General features: G+C 39.6%; 2 protein-coding genes and 6 non-coding genes across 9 annotated transcripts in view; 7 read left to right on the forward strand and 1 right to left on the reverse strand.

The window, feature by feature from the left end:
* Positions 1 to 8,176, forward strand: dkc1 (dyskeratosis congenita 1, dyskerin). 2 transcript variants are annotated; one of them, XM_036587494.1, is made up of 15 exons: positions 1 to 74; positions 1,333 to 1,394; positions 1,565 to 1,651; positions 2,137 to 2,228; positions 2,440 to 2,624; positions 2,785 to 2,849; positions 3,800 to 3,926; positions 4,138 to 4,268; positions 5,103 to 5,246; positions 5,414 to 5,534; positions 5,726 to 5,844; positions 5,968 to 6,071; positions 6,472 to 6,532; positions 6,628 to 6,798; positions 7,003 to 8,176. In XM_036587494.1, the coding sequence occupies exons 1-15, from the start codon at positions 59 to 61 to the stop codon at positions 7,069 to 7,071; spliced, it is 1,554 nt and encodes a 517-aa protein (XP_036443387.1). In that variant the 5' UTR covers positions 1 to 58; the 3' UTR covers positions 7,072 to 8,176. The 2 variants fall into 2 exon arrangements, with proteins under 2 accessions (XP_036443387.1, XP_036443388.1); XM_036587495.1 differs by having other exon boundaries at positions 6,475 to 6,532.
* Positions 1,703 to 1,915, forward strand: LOC118820736. Its single transcript, XR_005008281.1, has one exon. It is a non-coding gene; the product is annotated as a small nucleolar RNA SNORD17 (small nucleolar RNA).
* Positions 2,266 to 2,346, forward strand: LOC118820722. Its single transcript, XR_005008268.1, has one exon. It is a non-coding gene; the product is annotated as a small nucleolar RNA SNORD83 (small nucleolar RNA).
* Positions 3,506 to 3,714, forward strand: LOC118820737. Its single transcript, XR_005008282.1, has one exon. It is a non-coding gene; the product is annotated as a small nucleolar RNA SNORD17 (small nucleolar RNA).
* Positions 3,978 to 4,055, forward strand: LOC118820723. Its single transcript, XR_005008269.1, has one exon. It is a non-coding gene; the product is annotated as a small nucleolar RNA SNORD83 (small nucleolar RNA).
* Positions 4,890 to 5,024, forward strand: LOC118820732. Its single transcript, XR_005008277.1, has one exon. It is a non-coding gene; the product is annotated as a small nucleolar RNA SNORA36 family (small nucleolar RNA).
* On the forward strand, positions 5,583 to 5,659 carry LOC118820744. Its single transcript, XR_005008288.1, has one exon. It is a non-coding gene; the product is annotated as a small nucleolar RNA SNORD83 (small nucleolar RNA).
* Positions 7,830 to 23,390, reverse strand: part of mpp1 (membrane protein, palmitoylated 1) — a 22,985-nt gene continuing 7,424 nt past the window's right edge. The window contains exons 2-12 of the mRNA XM_036587496.1: positions 14,202 to 14,330; positions 14,014 to 14,092; positions 12,818 to 12,903; positions 12,642 to 12,710; positions 10,671 to 10,867; positions 10,417 to 10,523; positions 10,250 to 10,330; positions 10,046 to 10,126; positions 8,867 to 9,069; positions 8,658 to 8,732; positions 7,830 to 8,563 (exon numbers count right to left, since the gene is read on the reverse strand). Of these exons, the coding sequence (XP_036443389.1) occupies positions 8,387 to 8,563; positions 8,658 to 8,732; positions 8,867 to 9,069; positions 10,046 to 10,126; positions 10,250 to 10,330; positions 10,417 to 10,523; positions 10,671 to 10,867; positions 12,642 to 12,710; positions 12,818 to 12,903; positions 14,014 to 14,092; positions 14,202 to 14,330 (1,284 nt within the window). The 3' untranslated portion in view covers positions 7,830 to 8,386. The remainder of the gene's footprint in view (positions 8,564 to 8,657; positions 8,733 to 8,866; positions 9,070 to 10,045; positions 10,127 to 10,249; positions 10,331 to 10,416; positions 10,524 to 10,670; positions 10,868 to 12,641; positions 12,711 to 12,817; positions 12,904 to 14,013; positions 14,093 to 14,201; positions 14,331 to 23,390) is intronic.

Below are 23,390 nucleotides of genomic sequence, written 5' to 3' on the forward strand. Positions count from 1 at the left end.
GAGACTCGGCGTGGGACTTCACTCACACGCGTGCTGCTCGTAGGCGCGCAACGGGAAGATGGCGGACGCAGAAAGTGGGTGCCGTTTTTAACTCTGTGTTTTAGAGCATTATTACGGCTTTACTGAATGATTTAAAACGAGCTTCTCTGGGTATTTCTGCAGTGTTAAGACTTAGCTAATGTCTAGCGTTTTGCAGGTACCGTTAGTGGTGAATAGCTGTGTTTCTGCATGCTGGGGTGAAGCAGCAGCGTGGCACGATGAGGCGAGAGCGACTGTAGGATCAAGAGTCTTTTTAGTAGACTCGTACATTAGCAAGATTAGTGTTTTAAACTGTTTAAAGTTTTCTCTAATAACACAAAGGTAATATCTCAGTACGATGGTTTGCTGGCACGTTGAAACGCGTGCCTTAGTTTAACGGTTGAACTTCATTTGCCCGTTAGCTTAGCTGTCTAAGCTTTATGATTTAACTGGATTTTTCGAAAGCAGTTCTTTTGAGAAGCCATTATCATTAGTCTCATATTTACTCTACCTACATGTCCGTTTACTTTGGGTTTACACCTTGATTACCGGAGCTTTTGCATTAAATGTGTCTTATTTGGTTTATCAGGCAGCGCTGAGTCACTGGAGGTTCAAATCGTACTAATACTGATTATGTTTTTTTTATTCTGTCAAAATTAAAAGAAAACTGCTAAGTTATGATAATGATTATTGCAGGCGGACGATCAGAGTTGTTAATTTGTGGAAATAGTTCAGTTTTGTGCACCACGTGTTGCCGGTGTTCGCCACGTGGTCGCGCCTTCACTCGTGCACTTAAACTAACTTAAGCTAGCTAGCTAAGGTTAGCTATGTGGATACGTGCAATGGCCCACAATCATTAAGCATCACAGAGTAAGAGTACAGATCTAAGGTCAGGTCTCAAGTTTTGGAATTTATTCAGTGTTATATAAAAAGCATAAGCTGATCCTAGGTCAACTACTGTTGTAAAGAGTTTGATAAATATGTTAATTATTTGGAAACCCAACGTCACATTTCTTCAATATAGAAGCTCAGTGAAGGAAACTACAGACGTTCAGGTTTCTTTGTGGTCTGTTTTTATGTCCAGAGTCATCTGAAATGGCTAACGTGACATACACGATATGTGCGCAGCCTTTTAGCTCTTTTGGCTGAATCTTAGGTTCACTGTTGGGCACAAGTATTTATTATTTGATCTTGGTAAAGGACATTAGAAGTCCGGGCAGTAAAGAGGCTATTTCAGATTTATTTTGATTTGCTCTGGATGTAACTATAGCATTAATTTGTCTTTGGGTTAATCCTATGATTCCTTTTCTTCAGTTACTCCTGCTAAGAAAGAGAAGAAGAAGAAGGCGAAGAAAATTTCAGATGATGAAATTGGGGTAATTACTGGCTTTGAGTTTGTTTTCTATTATTGAAGTGATGACAGTCTACTACCTGGCTGCATTGTTTATTTAGGTCATTTCTGTTTGGTTTCCTTTAAGCAGTCACGCTTAATTCTTTACACTTTTATATTTTGATTTCTGTCGACAAACTGTCATTTTGTCATCAGGAAATCCAAGAAACTGGAGATTTCCTCATCAAACCCGAGTCCAAGGTTGCCAAGCTTGACACATCACAATGGCCTTTGCTACTCAAGGTAAGCTTTCCGCTCAGACCCTTCCACCTCTTTCCAGGGCCGGCCCAGAATGTGACATGATGAACGTGTTTATCCATTCTCTGAGTGCTGCCGGCTCAGTCCCTCCGCGGCCTCTGCGGTCCGTTCTGGGCTGCGTGGTTACGGCTGCCTGTCTGTCCTCTGCTAGACCAGTGTTCTACTGGGCTAGCAGGTGGGATGGTCAGGACAGCCGGTGCGGAGGGATCAGACCAGCGCCAACAAAGACGAGCGGACGCTTCTGATCACATGCCACTTTTATAAAACTTTCAGAGAACTTTTCAATTCCTTAAACTTGACACTTCAGTTTCTCATTTTCATACGTTTATACTTTGTGTATAGTTACAGGTTAGGCTTAAAAATGGAGTGATGCAATCTAGAGTTGCAGGAGTTGATTATTAGTGAAAAATATAGAAGAAGAATTCTTATGTGATTAATTTTAATCTGAAATGATTTGTTGTGCCTTCTAGAACTTTGACAAGTTGAACATAAGGACGGCGCATTACACACCTCTGCCTCATGGCTCAAATCCACTGAAGAGAAACATTCATGACTACGTCCGGTAAGAAGTGTCGATAGCAGACAGCACGTTTGAAGAAGCCACATGATGAGGAATATATAGATTGCATTAGCACTCTGTGCAAAGATGACCAGCTATCTATCACCCTATACTGATGGCTTTAATAAACTCTATGCATTGCTAGACTTGAGTTTTTGACTTTCTCCAGCTAATTTTGATGTAAGCTCTTGTTACAAGTGTTATTTTCTTTTAGATCTGGCTTTGTTAATCTGGACAAACCAGCTAACCCTTCCTCTCATGAAGTGGTGGCCTGGATCAAGCGGATCCTGCGCGTGGAGAAGACTGGCCACAGCGGCACCCTGGACCCAAAAGTCACAGGGTGTCTGATCGTGTGTATCGACCGAGCAACGCGACTTGTCAAATCCCAACAGAGCGCTGGTAAGTCACTCTCAGCCACTGATTGCTGATCAGCTTATTTTGAGTTCCTTTTCACTAAACTCATCCTGGATCAGCTTAGCGCTTGTTTTTTGTTGTGAGCCTGACCTCACTCAGTGAAACCAGTGGCCTCTCCTCACTACTCTTGTGCCGTGTGTTTCAGGCAAAGAGTATGTGGGAATAGTACGGCTGCACAATGCAATAGAAAATGAGCATCAGCTTGCAAGGGTAAGTGAGAGCATATCATATCAAGTATGTAGTAGATTGTATGTATTATTAGGGTCTGACCCGTTTGAAATGTGTTACTTTGGTGTTGGGGATTCAGATGACGGTTTTCTTTTAAATGCTCATTTTAAGTGAAATGTTTCATTTAAACATAGTTCATACTGAAGTGTGTGTGTGTGTGTGTGTGTGTGTGTGTTTCTCATTCAAAAAGCACTCAGAGCTGAAACACTCCTTATAATCTTTGTGAATAGGCATGATTAAAGTGCTGTAAGCTGAATAGGTGGGGATACATAAAGTAGTTGGTTCTCATGACTTGAAATGGTGAATTCAGATCACTGTTTTTACATCTTTAGATTCCATAGAGACTGTGGACTAGAACATTTTGAAACTTTAACAATATTTTACATATTATTTCAAGGTCCTTTGTTTCAAATAAACATGAATTTTTTCTTTCCAGCCCTTTAACACCATTCAAAGAGTAACAGTAGTTTTTAAATTGTGCTAAAAAGTAAAGTGGAGAGTTTTTGTGCAACAGTGACAATTTATTGGCAAACGTTCACACAAGCTGACACATTTAAAATCATTGAGCCATCACAAGCACAGTGCATTACTGATATATTGACTGGACTTTGTCATGTGCAGTGTAATGTATGCAGTATGTGAAATGATGAATCTGTTTATCCATTCTCTGAGTGTTTTCAGGCCCTCCTTTCTCTCGCCAGCGCTCACGCCTGTTCTAGGTGTGAGTGCTGGCTCTGCCGGCTTCCTCATCTCTGCTTCAGTGTTCTACTGTTGCAGCTGATGCTGGAAAGCCATGCAGGTTTGGAGGGTCAGGATTCACCAAAGAAGAACCAATGGGACTGATCACATACATGCAAACCGTAGGATTGTGAATGACTGCAGGAATTCTGGGAAATGTAGTTTGATTCTGTGTGGTTTTGGATATCCTCTAGGCTCTGGAATGTCTCACCGGAGCCCTGTTTCAGAGGCCTCCTCTCATAGCTGCTGTGAAGCGGCAGCTGCGAGTGAGGACCATCTATGAAAGCAAGCTGATTGAGTATGATCCAGAGAGAAGACTTGGTATGAACTTTCATTTTAATTTGTTTAAAAAAAAAAATGTTTTTCTCACACGCCATATGATGTGAAACAGATTGCATTAGCATTTTTGTGCAAAGATGACTCACTATCTATCACCCGAGACTGATGGCTTCAGTGTGCATAAGCAGGCTTTTACTCATTGTCAAAATGCAGCCACTGAGCATCCTTTTTCTTGCTGTGGTCTGTAATGCAGGTATCTTCTGGGTGAGCTGTGAGGCAGGTACATATATCAGAACACTGTGTGTTCACCTGGGGCTGCTGTTGGGAGTAGGTGGCCAGATGCAGGAGCTCAGGAGGGTCCGCTCTGGAGTGCTGGGTGAGAAGGTATGTTATCAACTTCAAGCGATCCAGTCACATCCAAAAGTCACTGTCAAACAGTTCTTTGTTTCTGCTTTGGCCAACATTAAGGTAGGTCTGTAGGCTTAAGTTTATAGGTGACTGCGGTAGTGCTGCACAAAAAAATTTGGCAGTGCACAGAGGAATACATTTGAAAGCGTGTTTTCTTATTCAAAAATAGCCAAGGGAAATCACCGAGTTTCCCTTTGTTCATTGAGTAACTGTGGCTGTTGGATACTGTTGCAGGATACCTTTTACAGGGCCTCTTTACTCCTCAGTGGAGTTTTAGAGAAATATTTTCTAGAAACATCAGTATGATTGTTAGCTTAATTGGTGCTAAAACTGCAATATTTCTTTACTTGCATTCACTGCTTTAACACACATTGCGCTCACGTCAAGGCACTTGTTCCTGTGATAAAGTATCCAATGCCTCAATAGTATTTTTAGTATTAAAATACTGGCACCTTGAATGGTTAAGAGTACTTGAGCACCTGAGCATGTTCCTGTCAGACTAAGACTGGTGAGAAGATAACTGCTACTATACTGTTTAGCTATAATTTTCGTCTGTTCTGCGTGTACGGTGTGATTTGTCCTTTTGTTGTGATTTCTGACCAAAGTGTTGAGTTCAGCTCTGGGCTTACTCCCCAGTCCTGGTAATTAATCTTTGGTACAGAATGTGGCCAAGTGTGAACATGTCAGAAGTAGTGATCATCTTGCTGCTTCAGCAGATCTTGGCCAACATTCCATTCTGCCATCAGTCTTAGCCTCTAGATGTGATAGGCCTTTTTTTTTGCTCTAACTGTATAAATGAATTTCTCTCAGGACTGCATGGTGACTATGCACGACTTGTTAGATGCCCAATGGCAGTTTGACCACAACAAGGATGAGAGCTACTTGAGGAGGGTCATCTATCCTTTGGAGAAGCTGCTCGTCTCCCACAAGAGGATTGTTATGAAGGACAGTGCAGTAAGTATCTGGGCCTTTCCTGCCTTTTGTGTATGATGGAGTCACATGATGTTTGGTAAATAGAGGAAAATGGAATTGGGTGCACACAACTTCAGTTCATTATGTGTTTGACATGTACTGTCCACCTTTGCATATGAAGTGGTTGATGCACACTTATCCTCCTTTAGGTGAACGCTATCTGTTATGGTGCTAAGATCATGTTGCCCGGTGTTTTGCGGTATGAAGATGGCATCGAATTGAACCAAGACATTGTCGTCATTACAACTAAAGGAGAGGCTATTTGCACAGGTAAATGCCAGATCACTACCACCCCTAGCCTCATGCTTTCTCATCAAAGCCACATGATGTTTTATAGATTACATTAGCACTCTGTGCAAAGATGACGTTCTACCTATCACCCGAGACTGATGGCTGTAATTATTTCCAACTTCCTGCAAATGGAAATTTTGAGTAGTTTTAAAGTCCCATTTGCATTGCAGCTGTAGCCCTGATGACAACAGCGGTCATCTCTACATGTGACCACGGTGTGGTAGCCAAGATCAAGAGGGTCATCATGGAAAGAGACACATACCCACGCAAGTGGGGTTTAGGGCCCAAGGTAAGGCATATCAAGATTTGCACATATGCTTCTTGGTAACTTCATTATTAATCTCTTGTTGGCTGTTTTTGTAAATATGTTGGTGCTTAAATGTTATGATCATCTTTTACTTATGTATTTCAGGCCAGTCAAAAGAAAATGATGATCCAGAAAGGACTGCTTGACAAACATGGCAAGCCAAATGGCAGCACCCCAGCAGAGTGGAAGGAGAGCTATGTAGACTACAGGTACACTTCACTTGCTGAGTTATTAATGGAGACCTGTTATTTATTTTGTCTTTAGTAAGACCTTGCAGATATTTTATGGCATGAGGTAGTATATCCTCAGAGCTGTTCTGTTCATGCTAATTTCCACTCATGGAGTATAGTCCTGCAGACTGTTATCCCTTTTTAGCCTGCTGTGACTCTAGAGGGAGTCTGTCTGCTAAATTATTTCTAAGAATTCAGGTCAGCTGTCTGTAGTGTGCATGGCAGGCCCTTGAGTTCTTTGGACATTTCTGTCTGAAGCATATTCATAAAATAGTCTATTTTGTATATACCAATGTGAGTTTCTGATCTTCAAGGCATAGTATAATGCTCAGTGTCATACTAAGTGGAACCAGTTAATAAGATGGCTTTCTTTTTTCAGCAGCAAATCCAAGACTGAAGCAGCAGCTCAAGATGTTGAAGCCACTCAGGCAGGAGCAAAGGTAAACGGTCAGCTCTCTAAATTCTTCTGCATTACATTGCATGTGGCAAAATGCTGGTTCAGCCTTCTGATTCTTTACTAATCACTCTCCTGCAGAGGAAACGGGATGAGAGTGGAAGCGAGGGTGAAGCTGTGCCCACGACCCCCAAGACAGATGACGAAATCAAGAAAGAAAAAAAGAAAAAGAAGAAAGAGAAGAAAATGAAGCTAGCACAGGAAGCAGCAGCTGAAGCTATGGAGGAAGCACCAGCTGCTGCGGAAGCTGAGGTGAGGAGATATGCCTAAAGAAAAATGACCCTTTAGCACACTGAAGTGCTGTGTTTAGAAAGCATATTGCAATGGGAGTGCTGGTTCTAAGATTAGATCTGTAAATGGCACAGCGAACTTGACGTACAAACAAGTCCCTGTGCCGTCACTTAGAATGATCATACATTTTGTAGCTTTTCTCAAATGATTCTACCTTGTCTGCAGGTCACAGAGAGTGCTAAGAAGAAGAAAAAGAAAAAGAAGGCGAAAGAAGCGGAGGCTGATTCAGACTGAACACACAAACTCATCCAACAGACTTTTCAGAACCCTCGACGAAAGTGAGGGAGAGGACTTGGAGACTCTAACTGCGCCGTGAAGAGACCTCATGAGATCCGCCCAAATGGGACCGTACTCCTTTTACCCTCCTTCACATAATCATCTTTGTATGTCAGTGTGGCTGTCAATCATTTGATGGTTGAACTATTTTTAAGGACAGGTTTGATGCATATGAACTGAATCTCAGTATTCCACATGTATCCTGACACACATTTTGATTGGAGTTATTTACGACTTCTGTTTCCATCAGAAAGCTTTGGAAGAAGGAAACAGCTGCAGACATATCTAAAAATGTAGTAATTTGACATGTTATAACCAAGCCTCCAAAAAAGTGATCCAGCCCCAACACAATGTGAATTAATGTGCTTACATAATTGCCAAGCTTTAGGACAGATCTAACGCTTGGAAATTCAGTATTTGAGGTTCACAGATATAAGAAATTAACGGTTGGATGGCTATCCTATTCCCCCTTTCCCACCCCACCCTTTTCCTTTTCTTTTCTACACAAACCCTTATTTTTGGGGTATTTGCGTGTGTGTGGGGAAAAAATGTAATGCTATTTTATTTTGTATTGTGTATATAACAGAGGATCAAATTGTAATCCTAAAGCAATGATGAGCAAACAAGATTTCTTTTTTTCTACTCGTGTTTGTCTGTTGTTCCAAGATATTCTAATAGTTCATTGTACAGGTGATATAATCGAGGAAGAAGTCAGGTTTGCCAGTGTCAGATGTTTTATTTAATTCATTTCAAAAGTGCCATACCTGATGAGCTACATCATGATAAAGTACTGACAAGTCACCTTAAGTCTGGACAACAGCTTCCCTGTTCAATACAGTACATGTAAACGTTACATTGGGAGTTCCATGGCACTTCCTATTAGAATAATACAAAACCAAAGCCAGCTCAAGGTCAACTGAAAGATCAAACCTTTTAAAACCAGAATGGTGTTTGTCACAGTAGTGGTCCTTTTTGCATTGCTAACTTATCCTACACATTTTGCCTGATGTTTGACTGGCACTTCATAAACTGGTGAAACTCAATTCATCCACATCGGATAAACCAAAAAAAAAAAAAACAAAGAACAGAAGTCTAACTTATTGCTTTTACAAAACAAACATCCTTGCAAACACTTGGGTTGTCCAGTGCTAGCAGCCTGGAGATGCTGAGAGAAATGCCCAGCCTCAGCTTAGTCTCATGATTTGGTATTGCACTTGCTTTACAATGGCATGGGTTCTTTTTGGGGAGGATTTGGCAAAGGAGGTTGTGGATGTCAGTAGACCCAGGACACAGGCACCCACTGAGGACTAGAAGCAGCTCTCTCCAAGGCCTCCTCCACACCCTTCACACTCTCGTCTACATCGTTGTTGACCAGTATCACATCGAAGAAGTGACGGTATGTGCTGTGAATGGCGTCTGATTCCTTCTGGATGGCTTGCAGTGCTTCTGACTGTGGATGGAGAGGGGGACAAGTCAGGAACTCAACTGAATCTACAGGAGAACCTTTAGCACTACTGAGTTTCAGAGCAATTGAATAAACTGACCTGGTTACCAGTGTTGGTTGGAGCTATGAACACAACAAGGGGAGCAAAATCAGCTGTTCTGAGGAGCTTCAGAGTCTGGAAGAAAAGCATGTGCCGTCAAGATCTTGAAGCGTGTGATAAATTTGTCAGTCTTCATTATCATTTCAAATTAAAAGGTGTGAAATGGTTGAGAAACATTAATAAGATCCAATAGTGAACATGAAGCCTACCTGAGGTTCTACATCCAGGAGTGCAATCTTGCCTTGCTCATGTATCTTCAGGATGGTCTCAATCTTGGTGCCAAACATATTGCCCTGGAAACTGCCGTATTCCAGGAACTCATTCCCCACGATGCATTTGGTCATCTCGTCATTGGAGATGAAGTAATATTCTTGGCCGTTCTCTTCATCTTTCCTGGGAGGTCTGGTAGTGTCTGGTTGAATCGAGGAGATGTTCTGTTAGACTGTTTGGAAAGAACTTAAAGGGGACCAGTCATGCTGTCAAACACTCGATCAGTTTTCCAAGTATCTAAATAAGCGTTAAGAAGAAATCAAGGCATTTTGAAGTACAGTTCTAGACAGACTGAACGGTTTGGTTCCTTAAGCTTTATTCCTACATCTCCCAGAGTTCCTTTGCCCTGTTTCAGTTGATGGGGACGTGGCCAAAGTGGCACTGCTCAACATGACCACGCCCCCTCGTCTACCGTGAATCATGTTTTCGAGACCTGAGCTGAGGTAGGGTGCCTGTAATACCTAAACTAACGTTACTTTTGAACATGTCGCTGGACTCCACCATATTAAAAATACAGCTATACTCTGCGCTAGCCACCACTGTGGCTAGTTCTGTATTTCTGACTGCTAAGTTCTGTTTTTGTTTTGAGGAGAGTCTGAAGGAGAATCTCATCAAAGGAGCCTGTAAGGTGAAATGGTGATTATTTTTTAATTAGGCATGGACACAAATTGGTATATTAAGGCCACAAATTAGTATATTGAGGCCACAAGTTAAGTTTTTCATAAATTGTGGCCTCAAAATATTAAGTTGTGGTCTCCATATAGTAAATTGTGGCCTCAATATAGCAATTTATGACCTCAGTATATTAATTTGTGGCTACGTCTTTTTAAAAAAAATTACCTTAGGGGCTCCGTGTTTATCCACAAATGGTCAGTGCTTGTTTGGTGACTGGCTAGTTGTGGATAGACTGGGCATGTCATGCTGCCTCAGAGATTCTTGGTGTCCTCCCTCTGTTTGATACATGACCACTGGTCGTTTTTTTTTCCTTGTTTTTTCTTTCTCTGACGTGGCTTTGACTAGACCCGTCCAGGGTGTATCCTGTCTTCCGCCCAATGGTAGAATCATTTGAACTGACCCAAATAAAGCACTGTATAAACACAGAGTGTAGCTGTACTTACGAGGTGCTGGGTAGGCAAACTTTTCAGGGTATTTGGTCAGCAGTGAACTTTTTATGTGACTTCTTCCCACACCAGGTGCACCTACACAAAAAAATCATGACAATAATGACTTGTATCTCGCCTCTCTTGATACAGTAAAATAACAATACAATTTGAATGTATAAGCACTGTATGATGCATTCTGAAGAAACATTACATACTTACCGATGAGTACCAGGGTTTTTCTGTTGAATGCGGGGAGTTGCACGACTTCTTCGTATGAAATGACATCAAGCTGATCAAAGACTGAAGGAAAAAAAGCAGGTCATTTTTCAGTCAAGATTAAACAATACGGTAGATGGTCCATTCAAGAAAAGAAAAGTGTTACTTACTGGAGCTGTGTTTGGCCAAGTACTTGTCTTTGCATTTCTTCTTTTTGCCAAAAGGGCTGCATGACTGACTGGCCTCACCTGATGTTTTGCTTTTACTGGCAACACGCCTGTCAAGAGATACCAGTGTTGTATTGTAAATATAGAAAAGAGTGGATTACTTTAGGTAATAGCAACGGATAGATAATACAAGCTTCTACCTTATGCACATGTGGACTTAAGTCAGTAAAAAAGCTAAATATGAGGTTGAGCCATACCATTCCTGAAGTTCTGGGGAAGGTATAAGTCCTGCATAGTCTTTGGCTGAACTGTCCACTCTGCCCTGCCACCAGTTTGGATCCCGCTTATTGATGATCTGAATGATGTCACCTGTCTGGAACTTAAGGCCAGCCTCTTTACATGGGATGAGGTCATCTTTTGCAGGGTCATAATCAAACTGAGCCCTCATGTACATCTGCAGGGAGGAAAACAACAGCTGCAGAACACTGAAAAATGCAAACATGCATGTGCACTACTTACTTGACACAAACTGGTTTAGCATATAAAGCATAAACATACTGATGATCTTGTCAGTAACCAACCAGTTGATTGTCTATGACACAGATGACCCCTAAAGGCACCACAGAAGCATAAAAGGTTACAAAATCTTTTTGAATCTTTATGATTATAGTATACAAGAACTTTTTCCTGCACTCTACAATTATTAACTATCTTAATAAAAAATTGCTTAACTGCTAAGAATGAATAATCTAATAAAATCTACACTAACAAATATTGTTATATTGCCCACCCTAAACACCAACCGTTTCACATACAGCCTTTTTAGTCAAATTCTTTACCAACATCACTTTGAAGTAAATAAATTTAAACTAATAAATGTTTCTATCACCTCAAAAAGTCCAATATTATTATTATCAAAAGTATTGTCATACACTACCATGAACCAGAAAACGTATTTTCAGTCATAATATCTGACAGTTTAATCATAAACTGAATCTCATAACTGAATAACCATTGCATCTAATCTGAAATAACAGACATTTAATAATACAGTACATTCAACTGAAAAAGGACTTAAAATGGGAGCTCTGATTAGGTAGAACAGACTGCACACTTGACGACCAGCAGAGGGTGTGTTATTATACTAAGGGGTGCTATGGCCAGAATGAAAAACCCAAGCATTGCTTGTTTTTTTTTTTTTTAAAAACAGGCCTAATTGCATTCTATAGTGGTGTCACAACAGTCTTAGTCAGATTTTCTGGTTTAAACACCAGGAAAAACCCCCTTCTGATAATGTATCTTGAAGGTGGAAAGAACTTTTGAAAAACTCTGCTAGGATGCCGGATATCATGTATGAATTTATTAGCCTCTACTTAAGTGGAATTCTCTATCACTCTGGTGGGAACTCCCAAATGGTTGTATGATGTATGGCACACTACAGAATATTACATAACGTGACAAGTAACATATTAAATGCTAGATTTAGGCTGTAATGTCCATTTAATTACCCAGACCAAGCAACTTAACACTGTCAGTTTTTCTGACACTGAGCCGTTTCTTCTTGGTTTTGTGTAATGTATGTCTTTGTGTGTTCACAAAAATAAATCAACAACACAAAATAACTGTAATCGTAGCTAAATCTAAAGGTGAGCCAAGTCTCTAGTTAGCCTACTGGAGGAATACTAGCATAAAGCAGGGTAGAAAGAGTAAAGTGTGAAATGTATTTTTTAAAAAAAGGCTACACTATTCACTAAAAAGTTTTGGGTTCATATTATGAGGACATATGTGCATGTTATACTGATAAATGAGACATTTGCCATTGCATATCACACTGTGAAACATAACATCCCTGTCTCACAAACATACATATTATGTTGCTGTATTCTGCATTACTTGCTAAATGAATGGTCAAGAGTGTTGTGACACAGTGTGACCAGCAGATGACACAAGAAACACAGCAGTTTTCCAGTTCAGTTATTTGATGAGGAAATGTGATTATCTACGGTTAGCCACTACTGGTGTCTAATGAATGAACAGTCACCTGAGTCGGAGGATTAGAGGACTCCCCTAATAAAGAACAAACCATGTGTAATACAAGAATTACTTGCTTTGGAACAGATATATAAGGATAAGATCCAACACCAGTCACTCTAAAACTGGAATTCATATTGAAAAAGATGGCTGGGTTTATTAAACTGAAGTATATGTTAAATATATTTGACACCTACCTCACAAACCATTGAGCGACTTTGCTGGTTGGGGATGATTTTCAAGGTGACGATGCCATTTGTATCTCTCTGAAAAAGGACAGCAACAAAATGTAAGTCACCCATAACAACCATTTGCTAAAAAAGAGATTTAGAGAAGGTCTTGAACTACTGGCAGCTTTAGAAGAAGTACTTGCCAGAATCTTTTGCAGCTGGTCCACACTCTGATTAGCAACACTTTTGCCATTAATCTCTGCAATTTCATCTCCTTCGTGTAAGGAACCTAAGCAGTAAACACAAACCGCCATCAGTGGCAGTGCCAGATTTAAGAATTAAGAGCAGACCCAGTATCAAAAATCCATCAGAATTCTTTACTGTTCTTTATGGACTAACTTCCACTATACAACAGTTAGCTCCACACAATCTGACCATTTTATCCATGTTGTTATAAGTTGAGAGGAGATTCTGCTGGCCACCAGTTCTTTACTCTAGACCTATTTTTCTTTTGGAACAATAAAACCATTTATTTCAAACAGTATTTGTAAATTGTTTCTTTTACTTTTTCATTTTGCCAAACTATAGTATAAAAGCAAATGAACACTCTAAGTGGTTTATCACTAAAACACTGGGGAAACACTAAAATGTGCACCCCCTGTACTTCAGATTGGGAACCACAGATCTATGGCAACCAAATCATAGCCATGATGTTATTCGCGATAACAGAACTCCTTCATGTGTAACACCACAGCAGTGATTTGGTTGCATTCACAAGCCAAAAGTGTTCTATTGGCTTTATACAACAGTTCTGCAAAACAAAGAACAAAGTAAAGCAAAGGTGCCCTTAACATTGCATCAGATGTGCTTTAATATTGTCATTTCCTTCTGCCAAAAAAGTAGTAGCCTTTTGCGTTTCGGATAGAGCCGTAAAACTTCCACAATATCAGGTTCAGCTTAGCTTGTTCAATATATGCCAGATTTACTTCATTGTCAATTTGTTCCAGCCAGTCTATAAAGCATTTTACTGCCCATCTTGTTTGCCATATTGTGTTCTGTTAGTTTTTGGCTTATTCCAGTTTCCTCAGTTGTTGCTTTGTCACAGCCGCCAACCAAAAAGCTTTCTAGGTGAACAACGACAAGTTTAGTAGTTGTGTAATGTTTCCAACTCTGTTTTTCTGTGCGCTAAAGTACTAAACACTTTACTAAAGTAGTATTGTGTACTAAACACTTAGCTACATGTAAAGCAAGTCATTACTTAGCAATCACAAATAACATCATGAGCAGAAGGCTTCTCAACCATGAGATTGTACTGTCAGAGCTAACTGCTGTATAATGCCTAAATGGCTTTCGTACTAAACCATAGCTAGTCAGAGGGCCTAAATCAAGCACTGGTCACCTTGTCTGTGGATCATCCCCCCGTGTAATATTCTTGCCACTGTACATTTCTGCTTTTCGTTCAGTTTTAGAGTTACTCCCTGGTGAGAAACAGGAAAACAGGATGAGGCCAACATTTGAACCCTTTACATAGACATGAACATTGCTATAATGGTGCTTTACTAAAGCGCTTTAGATGTGATACAGTACCATTGGTTCTGATGGGTGTTTCTCGAAAGCCACCTCACGCATCTTGATCACTTCTTTGCCGTTCATGTGGGCGGCACTGCCGTTGGTGTAGACTTCCTGATCCTTCCCTTCAAGTGTCTGCATAGCTGCCTGAAAACACAAAGACCCAGGCATGGCTTAGTGCCAAAAACTACACGACTTAACTTCTCAGTGTGGCCAAAATTTGTGTAAACACTATAGCTGTGAGAGAATAAGACAAAATGGTCGTAGAGGAAATTGTGATTGGTTGTTTTGATACCGTCAAGGACAGTACTTAAAGGAAAGAACAGGTAATTCCTGGATTATATGTATAGATATGACCGATAAGTCAAAACTCCTTTTTTTTTGATGGAGGAATACATACATAATACTTCACATACATACTGCTTACTTCATACTGCCACTTTGCAGTGTTACAATGCCTTATCTGACATTGAAAGCTTTCAGCTGTAGCTCAAAGTAGATACGTAGTTGTGACATTTGCTCTGGGTTAAAGATTAAACATCCACATTTTCAACACCTCATTAGATCACGAAATACATGATACAGCTACCACAGTTGTCATGGTTATGTGTCCAGCTTAGTGGGACGATGTGGCAGCGTCCTGGAAATGGAAGGCGCCATTTACTGAAAGTCACTGAAGCCATCATTTATTGTTTCGATCGACGGGAATACACTGAAAGCTTGGAGCAAGGTAGCTTGTGTAATCCTTTTGCAGCAGTAAATGGCTTTGAGAGTATCATTTGACAATGCTATTTATCAAGCAGGAAAGCTCCTTTCCTTGTGTCAAGGAGATATATGAGATTTTCTAGCATGATTCACATTACTATTGATAAAAAAACACTAAAATCCACACGGTTCAGATCAAACATGAGCAACAAACCACAGAAAGCTTTGCTTCCCTCAGTGCCACAGGCAGCTCTTACACTGTGTGATTGCCTGACCACACTGTCATAATCCAAGCACTAGTGCTGCTAGAAAAAGGCTGTTAATCTTTATGCCCAAATCCAGCCTCTGGAGGACCACAGCTGTGCACAGTTTCGTGCTTTCCTCGTGTTATCTTATGTTATCTTACATGTGGATGGCAATACATTTAGAGACTTTAACTCATTAAAATATCCCCCATTGTAGCCTGGATGTGTGCATGTCCACACTGGTCATAGTAAAATATGTCGTATATTTTCTGTGTGCTGCCGTGTTTTTTATCACTGTACAAAAGGACTATGTTCCTAAACAAAAGTGTACACACTTACAGAACAAGAGGTGGGAAGCATTTTCCAATGCTTATGTATGCTTGCTCATATGGAAGCCCATTCTGAGCAGGAGAAGAGATATTGAAAAAAAACACCCTTGTTTGTGGAGTTTTTTTTGTCCTTCTCTGTTTCTGGCAGCAGTTTGTCAAAATAATGACTTATCTTCTTGAAATATTGACTTAATATCTCAAAACAATAACTAATCATCAACAAGTTCACAAAGTAATTAATAATTTTGGGGATAATAAACCTTCATTAAAAGATATTCTTTATTTTGACATAGTAATTCATTATCACAAAATGCTAAGTCATTATTTTAACATTATAAGTTGTTTTAAGAAAATCTTGAAAATAATATTTCAAGATACTAAGTCAATATGTTGAGAAAATGAGTCATTATTTTTATTTCAAGCTTTTGTCTGCTTTGTTAAATCATATCTTTTATAAAAAATGTGATCATTAAAGAATTAACATAGTTCACCACTACAAATTGAGCCTTTTCTGGGATAAATCAAGTCAGACCAGAGTGAAAACTATCACTTGAGCTTACTGTTGCAGCATTATATGAATCAAGATGGACTACCTTTGAAACTCTCACTCATAAGAATTAATTATGCATGAAGACTAGTAGGTTATATACCTATAAAGCCTATCAATGAGGAGCAGTACATTTTGGGCACATCCCTCTAATTACACACAAAGGAGAAGTGAAGGATATGAAACAGGCGTGTCAAACTGGGGACCTTCCAGGCCAAACTGGTGCAGAGATTAGTGTATATCCTCATCTAACGCTCTACATCCAGTTCATGAAGGCCTTGCTAACTGGCCCGCGAGGACTGGAGACTGACACATGTGATCTGGAGGGTAACAACCACAAAACTGCACATTCAGTAGATACATTGCAAAGCTCTGCTTTACAGCCCATTGAGCGTGCATTCATCTGACGTGCTCACGTGTAGTGTGACGCTGCTAATCTCATGGGTGCTTTTGCATGCCTTATCACGGCAAGGGCTAAAGGCCATCCTTCTCTTATAACTGTAATTACAGGCCTGGGACTTCGGACCCCTGTGCTGACACAATGGTAGCGACGTTGAGAAAGAGATTATGCAAGATATACTTAAGAAGATTCATATAATGCTGCAACAGAGAGGTTCTTCAAAAGTTATGGCGGTGCTGGGCGGTATTGATAAAATTCAGTATCATAGTATTTTCCAATACTTTACAAATGAATTACAGTATCACAGCATCCAAGGTGTACATTAATAAAGTTAATGAGCTTCCATGCTACTCTATAGTAGAATGTTAAACCTGATATAGTTTGTTCCCTACATACAATATAGTTGATAAATCTGTTATAGTTTTGTTCTGTTTTCTACTTTAAAAAGACACCAAAGGGAAGCTTACCGAGTATTATAAAGAAAAGTACTATTTATTTAGTATTTATTTTTCTAAACAATCTAAAGCACCCAGCAGTTGACTTTACAGTTAACTAAGCTTTTGTTGTCCATCAGTACTGACAAAACTGAAAATCAGTGTCCTCGTGTGATACCCAGAGATGTTTACAAGTCAATTAATGAGAATGTAACTTGAATCTTGAATGTGAGGGTGCGAATGTGAGTCAAATCTGTGGGTTCTGAATGCGTGTTTTAGAAAATATCAGTTAAATCTTGTAAAAGGGGAACTCCACCGATTTTTCTGAATGTCTGCATAATTAAATTGTTAACGGGTCAACAAAATCATTCAGAGTGGTTGGGTGTAAAATGTTTCATTCCAGAGAACTTTCAAAATTGTTCATAATGGTGGTGATAGGAACCAGACATCTGAAGAGTTTAACGCTTCTGAAAGCCACCAGCTACTAGCTTGGTCTAAAAGGTGTTTCAATCAATTTATTTTAATCAATTTATAGTAGAGTGATACAAGAAAGGTGTTGTAAGGCAAAATAGTCCCCAAAGAAAACTTGTTAAACATATTTTTTCAGATTGACCACTATTACACCATCAATGGTACACAAATATAAATACAAAAACTCAAAAAACGTTCCCTAGTGATTTTGCATAGTAAATGAACTGGCTATATTTGCACTCTAGACATCAGGATGTTTGGTTCCTATCACCACCACTGTACAGAAAACTAAGTAAGTTTCTCTACTAATAAACCATTTCACATCAAATCACTCTAAATGACTTGGTTTATGTCTCAACCAGAAATTTTGAAAAATCAGTGGAGTTCCCCTTTAATGGCTGCAGGCACTGCACTGTACAAAAATAACCCCCTACTAAAAACCCATGACGTTTGATACTGCTGCAAATAATGAGCCTTTCTTTATAGATGAATCTTCAGTCTGATGAACTGACTTTCCCTCAGGCTGAAATATCGATATATATTTTTGGCATATTGCCCAAACCTACCCACACTCATTTCCAATTCATGTGTAATTTTAACTTTCTTGGAAATGCCACAGTATATAGTAACACAGGTCACATCCCGTATCCCAGAGCCATTTTATCATTTTCCTTACCTCACACAAACACTACCAACTAATTTTGATCACAAAGCACATTCCTCGCTAACCTCTAACCTCGAGTCTTTGTAGGCAGAGCATGTAGCCCTTATCATTGCTTGCCGTAAGAACTCAATGAACTCTACAGGCCCAAAATGAACGTCCTCTTATTGCACCAGTGAAGCACAACAAGCTGACACAAGCTCAGTCGCAGGGCTTTGAGTGGATGGCAATACACACCCCATACCTGTTGTATGATTTTGCACAACAGACAACACTCTCTCATTGCTGTCTAAGTTGAGAGGCAGATATTTTGACAAAGAAGAAGGCATCATGCATCAGTTCAAGAAGGGTTTAAAACAGATAAATAGACATGTTAAAAGTAGACATGTAGATGTCAAGACCATGTAAAATCCTGTTATATAACAAGTGGTTTAACAGGTTTATCTACTATACTTCAGGTCAGCAGCACAACACATCTTTTTTAGCATGTCTGGGAAGGTTTCAGGGTTTATTTGCTGAATGTAATCATTGTAAATACAGGCACAATGGAAAATCACTGTCACCAAATGCTAACAACAATTTGCATTCATAGTGTCCTCCTTAGTTTCTCAGACCGCCTAGAACTGACTCACAGTCTGCTGAAACAGAAAGATTAGGGCTTTTACATAGAAAAATGCTGAGGTCAGAGAAAGAGCTGCTGACCCTTCCTCTTTGCTCTCCACAAATATAAGTGCTAGCACACATAACGACTCAGGATACAAAGGACTTCCTGTTAGTGCAGCAGCACTGGACACTGTTAAAACGGATATTCAATAATGTTGCTAAAGCTTGTGGATGGTTGAAATACTGTGTATTCACTGTTTTTCACTTTTTAAACAGGAAATTCACAAGAAAGGCTACGATTTAGCATCAAAGACAAAGCTCTTCAACAATTCTCAATATCAAAATTCCACAGGATTTATAGCACAGAGAATGCAGGGAACACTAAATCTGGGCAGATAAAGAGAATGTTCATTTTACCTTCTTAGGACACAAGCACTTCAGTAATAACAGGTGTTCTCTATGATTGGCGTTTTGTGACACTCAAACCTGCAGTCCTCAAATGGTATTCAGTTCAAATCAGTACAATTTTAATTATCTCCAAAGGGTAATTCGTGGCAGGCACGCTGGCACATACTGTGTTTTGCTGGGATTGACATTTGCTGTGTCCCATTACACAGGATGAAATATCCTCAGCATGAATGGCCAAGAGCTCTTTAAAGGGCATATCGTCAGTTTCTTTTTTGGTGTAGTATGTAAACATTGCTAACGTTTCAAAACATGCCATTCACTCCTTTAAGTCCATGTATGGAAGCTGCAACGACACACTAAAACTTTTAAATTCACTGTTTCTGTGATGTCACAAAAACAACACATTTATATATATATCCACCTATTCAGCCTACAGCAGTTTGGCTCTACACATTCACACTGAAGTTACAAGTTTTTCAGCCTGGAGTGTTTTTTGAATGAGGCGACAGCCAATCAGAACATATCAGTCTTAAAGGCACAGTAACAAAAAGTACCAGACCTACAAAGAATTTCTCTTGTTGCAGAATTAAATCCAATGAAAATGAATATAGAAAAAGATACACAATACAGAAGTGTAAAACATACAATACAGAAACAATCAGCAAGTAATATAAGGATGTGCAAAGGGACATAAGTACAGATCCAATCAAGTACTGAAGAACTGGATAAAGAGAGGTTGGACTATGGTAATATAAAAATGAACTGTTTTAGGTACATAATCAATCACACTAACATTCAGGGGGCAAATTTAAAATGCAAGGAAACGTAGGAAGGATATGGGCCTTTATTGTACTCCAAATTCTAGACATTTCTCCTGTTCCTCTTCATTTATTTTACTTTTCTCTTGTCACTTCAATTTGCTAATGTTTTAAATCACCTGCCTAAAAAGATGTCAGTGCATTGTAGCTTTCCACTGTTGTAAGTCTTCTAATATCCCATTTTTGGCACCTGATTTCTGGTTTAAGTTACATTTAAACATTTTCCTAGAAACTGTCATTTAATCCTACATATAAGGGGCTTAAGTTCCAATAATGGGAGAGGGACAGTGCATCTCGCCTTGTGGCCTGACGGTCACGTTGTCTATTATACTGTCTGTTATTATATTTCAGCTTTCGTATTGTTGGAGGTACAATAAGCTACACAAAATTGGCTGTGAAGTGAGACTGTATGGTCTAAATTCTCTGTCCCCCATAATGCATCACAGCATCTCCATCATCTGTATAGCCCATTATCAGAAATATTAGCATCTCTTTCTGAAAGGCTGAAATGCCAGAGATATTATGTTGGATAACACTGCTTGAAACACCCTGGTTTTTTTCCATTTTAAGCTGCATGTAGAATGTGCTGGGTTGGTGTTGGATGAGTTTTTATCATTATAAATCACTTTCAGAGAATCATTCAAAGGTTCCTAAATGGTTCTGGTATGGACTACAAGAAAGACAGCATGATGTCATCCCGTGCAGTGTAGTGGAGCTTCACTAAATGGTAGCAGACAAACTGAAGGTCAGTATGATCTGCATTAGCAACACAACAGATTTTCTTTATAATCTGCTTTCTTCTTGTGCCTTGGAAGTTGATTGCAAACCCAATTAACTCAATTACCAAGGGTGTGAAAGACTGAAAGCAGAGCATTTGAATCTGATGTCTAAAGGCGAGTTCAGATGTACAGCAATAAGGGGAGTCTGGAGTCGGAGGAATCACATTAAGGAAATTTAATCATTGTAAGTGCTCTGGTGATGTAATGGATTCTCAGGATGGAAGCGTAATGTGCAAAGAGATGACAACAGATGTGCAAAGGGACTAAAGACTGTATACTGGGTCAAGACTCACCATAAAGAGTCAAGAAAACACCTATTCATTTGTTTATACCTAGTACAAAACTCAAGTGCCAGAACATGTTAATGTTATCAGAACATATCAGAGCTGACCAAGGTTTATCAGTGTTATCTGAAGTAGGAGTATGGCTGTTCAACCCATTCTGTCCTTATCGTGCCTCCAGTCCTTAAGGAACGAAATGTTAAAAGGACAAGCACAGCAGTGTAAGAACTATGGTAAAAACACATTTGCAGGGTACTACATAGACACTGATGAAACATTAGTTCAGGGAACAGCACCATGTCACTTTTCTGAAAGTTCCAGGAGGTCAGTTCAGTAGTTGTAAATTATCATTACATCTGATCAAAACTTGATCCTAAGAGTGTGTACATAATGACCCCATGTTCAATTCTGGTGTCAGCATTTAACATTCTGGACTTGAACCAGGACCTAATCCAGGACTAGCTGAAACTGGCCTGCAGTGGGGAGCTCTGTTTAGACCTTGCGCAACTAACCAGCTGATAGAGGAATGACAGCACCTTCCTCCATAGGAACTCACTCTGAATCGCTGACCCAGTCTGACAGTTACATGCTTTTAGGAAGCTACCCAAGCAGCAGGCCCAAAGGTTAGCTGCTATCACTGTGCTAATCAACATTTATAAGACGTGTAAAACCGCCTGGGTCAGCTAAAGCTAGCTTGCTCACCCGCAGACAAAGAGGAACATGCAAGCTAAGGTCTAGTGACATTCACAGTACAAGTTAAATGCTGAGTTAGACATTGCACAAGAGGTTGGTCAAGAAGCTGCTTTGAACTAGTTCACTCATCTATAGCTTCCTACCACCAGTAATGGTTTCTTTTAATGTAACACTTTTTTAAAGAGATGCACCGATTTGGGAATTGTGGGCCAATGCTGATGTCTGATATTTTTTATGATGTCTGATATGTTTATGTTTTATGTTTTATTCAGATACATACATGAACATCTTTAAATTGTAGAAATTGGGGAAACACTTGGATTAGCATTACTGAGAAATGCAACATTTATGTATATGGGGTGTGTAGATGCAGTAAAATGTTTAATATGCACACATTTTAGCACAATAGCCCACCATCACCTAAACATTCTGTTTTTCCAAAGTACAATAAATATGCCATCAATTATCAGATTATAACAATGTGAATTTGATATCATTGAGCCTAAGAGTTCTGACCACATAACAATTCGATAAGCAGCAAACTACTCTTGATAATGCTTATGAAGTGGATATACCTACAATCAGATGTGGTGTGATTAATCTTTCTGGACAGATACCAGACCTTTTCATTGGCATTACTAAATGATTTACAGTTTGTAAGGCACTAAATACTTCTCAGTGCAGTCTCAGCAGAAAAAGCCATTTCTGTAATCACCCTTATCTCCTCAGACTGACAAGCTCAAAGTGAGGGCAGAGATTGCTATTGATATATGGCTGCAGGTGGATGCTGGGGATCTTCTCTGATCTAAGGAAATCAAAGGCAGTATTTCAAACAGCAATGCTATCAGTGAAAGTAATGAATGAAAGCCATACTAAGTAGGCCCAACTAGCATTTATTCACTAGCCATGTTAGCATGTTTGCATGATGTAGTGCCTTAATCACAAGACACACTATAGACCTCATGCTATACAAAAGTAATGGGCAGAGTTTTACAATCATCCTTGAAGGGTTACTAAGGTTATACTGAAAGAGCCAAGAGATACTTTCATGCCATAAATGCTCTGACCGTATGTGTCCCCAGGTGCAAAACAACTATCTGTTCGAGCACTGTAGCCTTAAGCTTCCTCCCCTCTGCTCACTTCCTACTTTTGAGTCTCGCAGTGTCAGGCCTGTCACGTGAAATACAGCACAGAGAAAAACAATTTGTGCCTCCAGCCCCTCATCTCCCCTTACTGTGTGTCAGCTTTACCACAGTCGAATCACTGGAAACTGACTTTTGACCTACAGAGAAAATTATGACTGGCATTTAACACATGCAGATCTCAAGGAAACCTTGCTTGCGACAGATGTACACCAGGCTGACAATAGTTGAGAGACAATGTAAACGGGTAAGCAGAAAAACATGGCAAAAAAAGAGTTGTTATTAAATAAAAAAACAATCACCTCAAGCACTATATTTTTATAATGGATACAACCTTGGCTTTGTCCTCATCTTGTGGGCAAAGGGCTTTTTTATCATCAACTGATGTTGTCTTTAATAGCCTATTATCTATTAGCTTTACCTACCGCACCACATTATGAATGACTGTAGTGATCTCGCCACAAGTATTTGCCAGACATTTTTACAAGCCCACATCGCTACAGTTCAGGCTTTATTCTTACCAATTTTTATCTGATACTGAGAAAAAAATTATGATAGAAAATAAAATATTTTTGCTGTGGCACATCCCAATGGCTTGCTGCTTTAATTTAACACTGCCAACCACCCATTACGACTACTTTAACTAACTAATGTCCTATTTGCACCAGGCATTAACATGCATCCTGGGTGA

Source organism: Colossoma macropomum, unplaced genomic scaffold (genome assembly GCF_904425465.1).
Source record: "Colossoma macropomum unplaced genomic scaffold, Colossoma_macropomum, whole genome shotgun sequence".
NCBI classification, from domain to species: Eukaryota; Metazoa; Chordata; class Actinopteri; order Characiformes; family Serrasalmidae; genus Colossoma; species Colossoma macropomum.